The 12,492-nt window shown below is 42.4% G+C and overlaps 1 protein-coding gene across 1 annotated transcript in view; it reads left to right on the plus strand.

The window, feature by feature from the left end:
• The window catches only part of csmd1b (CUB and Sushi multiple domains 1b), a 2,043,836-nt gene extending 2,031,910 nt beyond the window's left edge, over window positions 1-11,926 (plus strand). Inside the window, exons 69-72 of the mRNA XM_078213588.1 lie at window positions 1,268-1,380; window positions 2,804-2,891; window positions 8,263-8,392; window positions 10,716-11,926. Coding sequence (XP_078069714.1) covers window positions 1,268-1,380; window positions 2,804-2,891; window positions 8,263-8,392; window positions 10,716-10,875 — 491 coding nt within the window. The 3' untranslated portion in view covers window positions 10,876-11,926. The remainder of the gene's footprint in view (window positions 1-1,267; window positions 1,381-2,803; window positions 2,892-8,262; window positions 8,393-10,715) is intronic.
• The last annotated feature ends 566 nt before the right edge of the window (window positions 11,927-12,492 follow it).

Raw genomic sequence — 12,492 nt, forward strand, 5'->3', positions numbered from 1 at the left:
ACAGAAGGTAAAATAACCTGATCATATTGTGTTCGACTTAGTGGAATTAACAAATATTGTTCAAATACAGAAGAAATGTAGTTCAGGTGTATTTCGGCCAGAGTGGGATTTAATCAGGAATCACTGGGCAGTACAGTAACGGAAGTAAAGGTTCTTTAAATGTCTCCTGAAAGTGGAATATTTTACCAGATTTTTTTATGTGCCCACTGCTGTCATCAAACACTTGCAGATCAGGTTAAATATTGATTTTAAAGAGCAGTAAATAATTTAGGGGCATTAACTTTGGAAGCATCTTTCGAGCCAACAGGGAGAAGAAAATTTCATTGTTTCAATTCGTTCTGGATTCAAATCTAGGCCGAGAGATGCAGAGGCGACACATAGGCACATTCAGTGATGTGTCTCATAAATTAAATCTTCACTGTATACTTTTTAGACAAAAGCATTCCAACAAGCTATCTCGCACCTTCTACTAAGAGAAAGTGCACCATTCTAAATCCTTTGTTACCTAAATCAGCCAAAACATTTGGATTTACACACAACCTTCTGGTCTTGATTACAGAGAGATAACATTTAATAAGTATTCAAAATTATTGAATTTGTGCTTCACGATTAAAAAAAAATGTATTTTACTTATTTAACTGTACAGCGTTTTTAAAATTAATTTTGAGAATTGATCATTTTAAGTGTAAGGACTTCTGTTTTTTCAAAGCTGCTGTGGTGTTTAAAAAACTGTTGCTTGAGTGAATGCACGATTCCAAGCCCTTTGCTCAAACATTGGCCACCACGCCCGTAGCCACGAAAGCCCTACTCTCTGTAACTTCCTCCCTACATTCTTCTCCTCCATCTCTGTCTACTTTTGGATCATCCATTAAACCTACCTCATTGGTCAAATATTTAACCTATCCTTATAACATCTCTTCCATTGGTCTTCATTTTACCCCTTGTATACCTGTGAAGTGACTTTGATGTTAAAGGCATGGTGCAAATGTGAGCTGTTAGTGTCTGGTGTAAATCATTTCATTTCTATTCTATTTGATAATTGTTATCTCACATCAGTAAAACAGGTAATCGGATCGTGTATCTCATTGCCATTATCTACTGTGTTTCCAGACAGCGCAACACTGGTGAGATGTCAGAAGTACTTTTGCTAGCTGTCCTGACTTTGAAACGTGTCACACGAATCTTCAAAATTTTCCCTTAATGACGGTCGTCTTTCAGTAAAACTACTTGGTTCTAAATCTGAACGATTTGTGTGATTTTTCTGTAGGAATTTATAAAAGGGAAGAAACTCGACTTTTCTTAAAGATCTATCAGATCGAAGGACCTATTGAGATATTTATAAGCAAGTTCAGAAATGACAACTGGGCTTTGGATGGTCACGTAAGTGCATGATTTCTTAATATTAGTCTGTCGATTAGTAATTTTGAAATTGTATCTTATCAAAAAAAGATAGACTGGACTCCTTCATTAGGTTCTGTTCACTGTCCAATCTGGATCTGTGCCACTCAGAACAGTCCCAGGACCCCAGTCCCCCCTCGGTTAGTTAATCTTGGATATGGTGACGATATGGATGGTTTAAATGCTCTGAATGGGGAGATTTAAAACTTGCGCAAGTTTCCCATTTCTGATCACATCTAGTGACTCATGCATCAGTCAACACAACTCCAGCTTGGCGATTGAGATCTTAATGCACAGAAAGTCTGTCAAAGTTCAACGGCTATTTTCCATGCTTTGGTGCCAATAGAACAGTGGGCTACAAAGAATAGCTTTCTTCTGCACTGGAAGATTATATGAATGGCATTGTTTGGACAGGAGTATCAATTTAAAAGTTTAGAATAAATGTTCAAGACATCAAGGCTACAAATTTTGGCTCTTCAGCAGTGTTAAAGCCAGAAGGTTGTAAAATGGTGACAGAATGGCTTCTGACCATTTGAGACATGGTCCACCATAACTGTAAGGATGTTATCATGGATGTCCCATGCATGCACTGAGAGCAGGCAGAATGGACAGATAGTGACATCAAACAGTGTCTAGCACTGATCTGCCATTTTGGTCCAACTGTCTACTACTTTGCCGCCACCTCTGCTGGCTCTGTCCTGTGGGTGGAACAGGACATACCTGGTAAAGGAGGAGTCTGGGGCATTGAGTGCACAGCATAATTCAGTGAGAGTGACTATTTTGGGTTGTTGCTTCACTCCTGTGGGACAGCACTCCCAATTATTGCGCATGTAGCGAGAAGATGTATTCTTCCTTGCACCTTGACCACTCCTGTGAGCTCACTGAACTTTTCCTGGCACTGTAGCTGTAACCTTGGTGCCAAACCTTGGTCGTTCACTTCCCATTCCCTTTGCAGGGTGTGCTTTGGCCAGCATTTATGGAAAATAGATCACACTCCTCCTTAGCCTCCTGGGTGAAAGCCTCACATAATGCAGCAAAAAATGTTTTGACCTGTAGCTCCATTGGCAGACTTCTTCCTTCCCTTGGAGACCTTCTGACACTGTTCCACCAGCTGCTGTGGCGTGAGGTGCATCCCCTTTGAGAGGGGTAGGCTGCCTTTCTAAAGCATAGTACTCCTGGGAATCCTGATGAGAATACATCCAGGCAGCAACATGTGTCAGACTGGGCTGTTCATTACAATCATGTGAAGTTTGCATGTTGCCTGCCTCAAATTGACCAGATGGGAGATAATTGAGTATCGCAAACTCTGTGCCTGCTAAGGGAACTAATCGAATTTCTAGCCCCAAGTATATTAGGAGGTAATCAAGTCTGCATCAAAATGGTGTATTTTCTATGTTGACTCTAGGTGTCAGCTGAACCTGAAGGCAGAACCTTCGTCTACCAGGGATTTGTTCAAGGCAAAGACTTTCGACAATTTGGCTTTCAGAGGCAAGGTTAGTAATGCATCTGGATTTATTTGATGTCAACAACAAAGAATATTAGAACAATATCAATCAGGGACTTATGGTGGGTAGAAAAAGGCTTTACAAGAACACGACTTGTACAATCTGCTGACAGATTATTGAAAATCTTGACAGAACACTGGACTTGCACACTAGACTTTCCAAAACAACCTTTAAAATACAGGGAATGAATGGTACCTCTGTAAGCACTAATGGAAATGGAATGGAAAGAGATTTTATTGGCCTTGAAATTATGCTGTGGGATGCTGTGCAATTGCTTAATATATTTGCCTTGAATTCTTATATCTACTGTTTCACGTGAACTCATTTATTTTAAATGATTTTCCTGAAACAGCAGAGAGTTCAAGTGCTAAAAAGTCATGCAGTAATACCTCGTGGTATAATTTTTAAGAGATATGGTTAAAAACCCTCTGATTAACATCACTCCTTAACCATGCTTTCTTAATACCTATTTCTGTTCTTGTCTTCCCGATAATTTTCCATTTAAAAACGGAATGATTACGTTATCAGAGATCATTATCCCACCCTCTTTGCCCTGTTCCATTTCATTAAATTGCTTTGATATCCTGTCTCGAGGTCGGAAGAAGGGTCAATTCATCATTCAAAATATTAACTTGTCTTTTCTCTGTGCAGATACTGATAAAGCTGCTGGGTATTTCCAACATTTTCTCTTTCTCATTCAGATTCACAGTTTAAAAAAAAATATTGAGTTGAAGAAGCCTGTCTTGCTGGGAAAAGGAGACATCCCTTAGAACCTTCATGCCATCGTTGAGTCTGATTGACTCAGTGGTACCTGTACCTGACTGCTTGTTTGACATCTTAATCCAGATATTAGCAGCAGAGAGTGTGGGTGTGTTGGGGGGGAGGGGGGTGGGCGGGGTTGGTTGGTGTGTTAGTGGTCAGAAAACCCACAGGACTTGACCAATTTAAAGGCAGGACCTGGTTAATTTATGACCATTTCCCAGGGATAAGCAGCTAGATTGAGAGGCCAGTTGTCAGGTGGATATGGCATGTTGCACCAGGCTGTAGTTGGGAAGTGGGGAAGATAAAGGGAGAGACCATGGTTGAAGGGCAACATGGTGGGAGTCCTGAGAGCACGGAAATCCAAATGGGTGGCCACTGGCGGGTGGGTGTCTGGAAAGTTTTGGGGTTTGAGACATTGGGGACTCCGAAGGTAGGTCAGGAGTCAGAAGGTCCTTGGCTGGTGTAGCAGTAGGAAAGGATTATGGATAGATTGTGGGGAGGGGGCTGTTGGGAATAGACCCAATCACTAGTGAGGTTAACAGGGAGAGTTTGGGGACTGGGAAGCACTTCTGCTCTTCCTGGCGCACAAGAATTGCTGGAAAGCACCTACCTCTTCCAGTCAGGAATCCTTGCCTCCTTTGTGGGTTGGTTTTCTAGGCCTCGGGAAACACAGCCACCCAGCATTTAAATGAATATGCAGGTAAGGTCCTTGGCACACAGCCTGTCTCCTGAGAGTTAGTCAATAGTAATCCCTACCCTCCCTAGCAACTTGACTGGAGATAGACTGGGACTTTTTTCCTTGGAGTGTAGGAGGCATCGGGGTGATGTTATAGAGGGGCATAGATAAGGTAGATAGTCAACATATTTTCCCAAAGGTAGAGGAGTCAAAAAATGGAGGGCATAGGTTTAAGGTGAGAGGGGAGAGATACAATGGGGTCCAGAGGGGAAACTTTTTCACACAGAGGGTGATTAATATCTGGAACGAGCTGCCAGAGGTAGTAGTAGTAGAGACGGGTACAATTATGTCTTTTAAAAACTATTTAGACAGTTACATGCGTAAGATTGGTATGGAGGGATATGGGCCAAATGCAAGCAGTTGGGACTAGCTTAATGGTAAAAATTGGGCGGCATGGACAAATTGGGCCAAAGGGCCTATTTCCATGCTGTAAACTTATTTTGCTCTATGCCCAGAAGAGAACAAATTCAAAGTGAATTTGATTCAGGTTTGTAATTTTTTTAATAATTTCACGCAAACCCCAAACTCACCTGCTTTACTGTTGTTTCTCTTCCTGTACCCAATGGAGCACAAGGCAGACTTTCATCTGTTCCCATAATGTTCTTAGAACTGGTCATTAACCTGTTGTGATGTGGAGATGCCAGCGTTGGACTGGGGTAAACACAGTAAGAAGTCTAACAACACCAGGTTAAAGTCGTTCAATGACTATTTCCTCGGGTGGATGGAGCTATTACAAGGGGGCATAACTATAGGGTTCGTGGTGGGAGATACAGGACGGATATCAGAGGTAGGTTCTTTACGCAGAGAGTGGTTGGGGTGTGGAATGGACTGCCTGCAGTGATAGTGGAGTCAGACACTTTAAAAACATTTAAGCGGTTATTGGATAGGCACATGGAGCACACCAGGATGATAGGGAGTGGGATAGCTTGATCTTGGTTTCAGATAAAGCTCGGCACAACATCGTGGGCCGAAGGGCCTGTTCTGTGCTGTACTGTTCTATGTTCTATGTTCTAAGTCCAATAGGTTTATTTGGTAACAAAAACCACTAGCTTTCGGAGCACTGCTCCTTCGTCAGGTAAGTGGGAGTTCTGTTCACAAACAGGGCATATAAAGACACAAACTCAATTTGCAAAATAATGGTTGGAATGCGAGTCTTTACAGGTAATCAAATCTTAAAGGTACAGACAATGTGACTGGAGGGAGCGTTAAGCACAGGTTAAAGAGATGTAGATGTGTAAAGAGAAGTCATATCGGGCAATGGGACCCTGTGCGAGAACCTCTCCGGCTACGTCGAGGGCATCCTGAAACCCATTGTACAAAGAACCCCCAGCTTTTGTCGCGACACTACGGACTTCCTACAGAAACTCAACACACATGAGCAGTTGAACCAGGAGCACTCCTCATCACAATGGATGTCTCGGCACTCTACACCAGCATCCCCCACGATGATGGCATTGCTGCAATTGCCTCAGTACTCAACGCCGACAACTGCCAGATGCAATTTTACAACTCAAGCGCTTCATCTTGGACCACAATGTCTTCACCTTCAACAACCAGTTCTTCATCCAGACACACGGAACAGCCATGGGGACCAAATTCGCACCTCAATATGCCAACATCTTCATGCACAGGTTTGAACAAGACCTCTTCACCGCACAGGACCTTCAACCAATGCTATACACTAGATACATCGATGACATTTTCTTCCTTTGGACTCATGGTGAACCATCACTGAAACAACTATATGATGACATCAACAAGTTCCATCCCACCATCAGACTCACCATGGACTACTCTCCGGAATCGGTTGCATTCGTGGACACACGCATCTCCATCAAGGACGGTCACCTCAGCACTTCACTGTACCGCAAGCCCATGGATAACCTCATGATGCTCCACTTCTCCAGCTTCCACCCTAAACACGTTAAAGAAGCCATCCCCTACGGACAAGCCCTCCGTATACACAGGATCTGCTCAGATGAGGAGGATCGCAAGAGACACCTCCAGACGCTGAAAGGTGCCCTCATAAGAACAGGATATGGCGCTCGACTCAGCGATCGACAGTTCCGACGCGCCACAGTGAAAAACCGCACCGACTCCTCAGAAGACAAACACGGGACACGGCGGACAGAGTACCCTTCGTCGTCCAGTACTTCCCTGGAGCGGAGAAGCTACGACATCTTCTCCGGAGCCTTCAACATGTCATTGATGAAGATGAACATCTCGCCAAGGCCATCCCCACACCCCCACTTCTTGCCTTCAAACAGCCGCACAACCTCAAACAGACCATTGTCCGCAGCAAACTACCCAGCCTTCAGGAGAACAGTGACCACGACACCACACAACCCAGCAACCTCTGCAAGACGTGCCGAACCATCGACATGGATGCCATCATCTCACGTGAGAACACCATCCACCGGGTACATGGCACATACTCTTGCAACTCGGCCAATGTTGTTTACCTGATACGCTGCAGGAAAGGATGTCCCGAGGCATGGTACATTGGGGAGACCATGCAGACGCTACGACAACAGATGAATGAACACCGCTCGATAATCACCAGGCAGGAGTGTTCTCTTCCTGTCGGGGAACACTTCAGCGGTGACAGGCATTCGGCCTCTGATCTTCGGGTAAGCGTTCTCCAAGGCGGCCTTCACGACACACGACAATGCAGAGTCGCTGAGCAGAGACTGATAGCCAAGTTCTGCACACATGAGGAGGGCCTCAACCAGGATCTTGGGTTCATGTCACACTATCTGTAACCCCCATGACTTGCCTGGGTTTGCAAAATCTCACTAACTGTCCTGTCTGGAGACAATACACATCTCTTTAACCTGTGCTTAACGCTCTCTCCACTCACATTGTCTGTACCTTTAAGACTTGAGTATTTGTAAAGACTCGCATTCCAACCATTATTTTGCAAATTGAGTTTGTGTCTTTATATGCCCTGTTCGTGAACAGAACTCCCATTTACCTGATGAAGGAGCAGCGCTCCGAAAGCTAGTGGCTTTTGCTACCAAATAAACCTGTTGGACTTTAACCTGGTGTTGTGAGATTTCTTGCTGTGCATTAACCTGTTGCCAGAGGTTTGTAGCTTGAGAGGCGCCACTCCACATCAAGCATGGCGGCTGGGAGTCTCTCCTCTTTTTACCCTCTGACAATGGCATGTTGAAGGGTTGGCAGCATAATGGGCACACCTTCATTGGACATTATGTCCTTGGGTGGGTCTCGAACCCAGAGCTTCTGGCAAGCCAGGGACTCTACCACTGTGCCACAAGACCCCCGCGCTTTGTCAGAAAAATCTTCATGTTGCAGGTAAGTACTAAATTTGTCCAATTTAACACTGGCAACCACTGATTGACTCCACATCCTAGCCCTGGATTACATTCTCATTTCCAGCTGCGTGTTCAGGGTGAACCTGACTGTCCACAGTCTGCGTGATCCTGAACTTTCTTTCAATATTGACATTTTAACCCTCCTCAGAACTGACTCCTTCCATTCTGTCCTCACCTCTTCTTGTTGGAGCTTTCATTTGCACCTTTGTCATCTCTGGCCTGAATCACATCAATGATTTCCTTGGGTTCCATCTTGAATAAAAAGCAAAACTTTGCTGCTGACGTTGAGCACTAAGATTCCACCCACCCTTTTCCAGCCAACCTCCCCTTAAAATGTTCAAAATCCGTGTCTTTGTTGGTTTCTTAATCGCCTCCAGCTCTGTATGCCAGCTTGTGCCTTCCACTCCTCTTTGGCTTCCTTTGCACCTTGCCTCCCTCCACTTCATCTTCTATTTCAGAACCTTCATCTGCTGGTAGTCTTTGGTGTGCATCTGACCATCTAATTGCTGCCTTGTCTCACTTTCAGGACTAGGAATAGTCGGAGATCAATCCAATCATTACTACAGCACAAACAGTAGCTCAGTAGCAGCTGCCATCCTGGTACCCTTCTTTGCGCTCATCTTATCAGGATTTGCCTTTTACCTCTACAAACACAGGTGAAAATTTTACTTTTTTTTTGCTCGGGAGTTACAATATGTAGAAAAACAAAAAAAGTTAACATGCTCATCAGAAGCAGCCTTTCTCTGCACAGTCAGCCTAATATTAATTGCAATGGAGTTTTGTCAAAATGGATGGCTCAGAACCATTGATGAGGAATGTTACCCTTTGAGGAATAAAGGCTGTTAAATGTATGCAATGAACAGAATGATATTGTCATTTTTTTTCAGCATGCAGTTCGGGATTGGCCGACCAGATACTTTGATCTCATCAGATTAGGGAGGCTGAAATAAAACCTAGCTTTAATTGGAGTGAGACCTTTGTGAAGCAACTTTGAAGAACAACAATATTCATAACCATCTTCATTATTTGCTCCATTTTGCATGCGCACAATGAGTAGCTGATACAAGGAAGAGGGACTGAACTTGCTCAAAAATGGATTGACTAAACTCCCAGTGCATTTGGGATAAATTTAGCAAGCCTCTTTTTCCAAGGTGGGGAGTAAATGTAATCAGTTGGCAGTCAGTTCTTCCTGTTTGGGAGCAGGAAAATGCAACAAGGATTGACCCTGTGGTATCTATGACAGCTCTATATCAGTCGCAGGACCTTTGCCACTAGATTAGCTGCAAATGTCGTTGGGCACCCATTTGTAATAAACTGCTTATTTCACCATCAAGATAGGTGCAGAGAATCAGTAAGATTAAAGTATATGAAAACTTTTAGATTAAAATGAAAACTAGAACAGATAGAATGTGTTAGCGTAAGAACTGTGTTAAAATAAGAGTAAAATTAAAATCAAAAATAGCATACACAAAATAGGAGTAAAATTAGGATTTTAGGGTAAGCTCAAGTGTTTTCAACTTGTGTCTATTTTCATAACTTAGTTGACATTCATGTAGCAATTCTAAATGCTAGCAAAGCTATATTGCTGGAATATTGAATTACTGGAGCCACAACAAGGTGGAAATTTACCAAATAGGTCAAGGAGACAGTTGTATTTCCTGGACCTGCCAGCAATCTTGGAGTTTGCACAAATGTTTGAAACAACATATTGATTTTATTTACTGCACCTACTGAATAATTATTGTATCTTTACACTGCTGGCTATGACTGTCTCCTGGCTAGTTTCCCCAAAATGTATTGTTCTCCCCTTTTTACTCTTTTAAAAAAATAAATATTTTGTAAAGATACTTGGTAAATTAATCATAACTACTTTTACTAATCTTAAAAGTGGATTCCACTGGAGTCTCCTTCTGCAAGAGTTGAATCTGGAACATAATGAATAACTTAACTCGATGCTGTAACCTACCTCATATGTTTTCTTTCCACTGTACAACATTGTACTGTTCATAACTTATGTTAGTGAAAATCCTACTTCCTCCCATCCCAATTTTCTGCTTTTCTTTTCTATCCTCTCCTGAGGGCGGTGACTCATGCTGGGGTACGCTTCCATAGGCGTCGGCAGCCTTCTAATACCTTGCCCAAGTGGCCATTCTTCATGTGTGAGCCTAGACGGTGAGTGCTGGCAGATTATTCAACCATGGGGGGCATCACAGAAGAGCCCAAACCTTCCTCGCCTGACTTCCACAAATGCGCACCTCCAGGGAGGAATGTCGCTGGATGGCAATCAGGAGGGGCACTCTTATCTGATTGTTCTTCCTTTCTCTCTCTCCTTTGCCCAGGAATACTGAGGCAAACTGTGGCTCCCCCATTGTCAGCCATGCTGAGACAAGTTGACTCAGCACAGACCATAGATCAGATCAGGGTCGTACGTTCCTGTCCGATAGCAGTCCATTTATTACTGAGCTAAGGGAGGAGCTTGGCAAACATTCTGTTTATTTCATGTATCTTTTGGCAACTATCCTCTAATCAAAGGCATGGCTGTTTGAACATATACAGCTTTCCAACTAATGTCTAAAGTTTGTTGCTCTGTTGATGTTGGTAGCATTTAATTATGATTAGATATGCCTCAGGGACATTTGAATAAAAATATTTTCCAAAGGAAATCAACTTTAACATTTTGACAGGTGGTACTGATGGGAGAATACATTCTGGTTGTCAGTGTGATTCTAAACAAAAATGGATAGATTGCGCAGCATTGGGTTTAAGATGATTTAGTGATGGTTCTAGATTTGGTCAATATATCAAAGGTTCTGTCTGGTAGAGTGGTGATCTTGCAGAACTGGGTAACCAATCTTTTGAGGGATGTTTTGGAGCTGCCTTTGCTAATTGGCCGCTCCTTTCCATGTTGAGCTATTCTTTGCTACTTGCGGAACTTGTTTACAAAACCACTGACATTATTTCTGTTTCTTTTCGTTCCAGATCAAGACCAAAAGTACAATATAATGGCTATGTTGGCCACGAGAACACAAACGGACAGGCTTCATTTGAAAATCCTATGTATGATACTAACTTAAAGCCCACTGAGGCAAAGGCTGTGCGATTTGACACAACACTGAACACTGTGTGTACAGTAGTATAGCCCTCACTTTGACTGCTGACTAACTGATATTAGCCATACCTCTACCTGGCAAGCAGTAACTCCTTTGGTGCCATATACCACATCGCTCTGCCCCACTGCTTGCTTCGCAGTGATACTCTTCTTGACAACTTTTGTTAGGACAAACACAGTCAATGGAGTCTTTGCTGGGTCAATATCCTCAAACAACAAGTCAAAGCAATTCCTTCTAGACTTCTAACACAAGAAGAACCAAAACCAATCACGGATGGGTTTGAATCTTTCTGCTCTGGATGCAAAAGGCAGATTTTTCTTCTTTTTTGAGTTATGTATTCTTCCAAGAAGAGGTAAAATGGACAGAAGAAAAAGGACAAAAGCTGTTCCACTGCTGACACTAACAGACTTTAGACATACTTATAATTTACAGCTGTCTACATCACAACGTAAGGTCACTGTCCTAAAACGGGCAGGCAGCTTGGGAATTGTTTTCATCTCTTGTCATATGGCAAATCTACTGCACAATTCTTTGCACTAGTGTGTTATGAATGAATGAGTAGGCTATTGGCATCAAATAGGGTACAGGGTTTCTACACACTGACCATTGTACATATAAAAAAAACTTGCTTTAAGACTTCAGTTTCCATTGCTGAACATCACATAATCTTCTCAATGCTAACAATAAGGTATAAGAATGCTGCAGTATTTTCTTTCAGGCTTGCATTCTTATAGAGTCGGTTTCTATTGATGTCAGGCTTGTGAGAGCAAAAGGTTCCTGAGGGTTTTTTATAGTTCCTTTAAGAAACATCAATTGGATATCATTATTTGAATTAAAAGCCAAAAAGAATGGAACGAGCTGAATTTTTAACACAATACTATATTTCAGAACAGTTTTCTGAATCTCCACAGGCTGTAGTTCAGAAGTATTATCATAGAGATCTTAGTCTGTTTGTCAGAGAGCTTATATAAACACTGCCTTTTGTAAATTATATTTAGTAAAAAAAAATTAACTTATTTATTTTCCCAAGAAGAATGTAAGAAAAATTGTTGCACCATTTTATGATCTTTTTTTTGTTTTAAAAAAAATAAAAGTCAAATGTTACAGTTGTTGTGGTAGGGGAGGTGAGGGGTCCTTCATGGGGTTGGTACATGGCAATGTTTGCCAAGGGTCCACTGAACCTTGTTTCAAATTACCTGGCAGGTATTGTGATCTGCTGTGCTTACCTGTGTGTTGGACAGGGTATGAGGGTAAAGTATCCCACCTTCCTAAACTTAGAAATGGGGAGGGGTCATGCATGTTAGAAGAATAAGGCAGAGAATGAAAGTCAGTCCTCACACTTGACAGCAACATTTGACAGCCATTGATGGCCACATAAAGGACATTCACTGACCGATTTTGTTCTGACTTTCCAAAGACAACCATCAAACTGTGAGGTTCACAGAGAGAGATAAAATGGGTTTAACAAAGTATATAAGTGTTTTTGGGTGAAATGTACGCATTGGGCTGAGGAAAGGAGAATGAAGATTCTTTTGTTTTTGAGTGATGTTTTATTCATTCTAAAGAGTGCCTTCACTTGTGACCTCTGTATCTCATAGCTTTACCCAAAACCAGTTGGAACTGTACAAAAAAACTATAGAAAAATG

This window comes from Mustelus asterias, chromosome 5, assembly GCF_964213995.1.
Source record: "Mustelus asterias chromosome 5, sMusAst1.hap1.1, whole genome shotgun sequence".
NCBI lineage: Eukaryota > Metazoa > Chordata > Chondrichthyes > Carcharhiniformes > Triakidae > Mustelus > Mustelus asterias.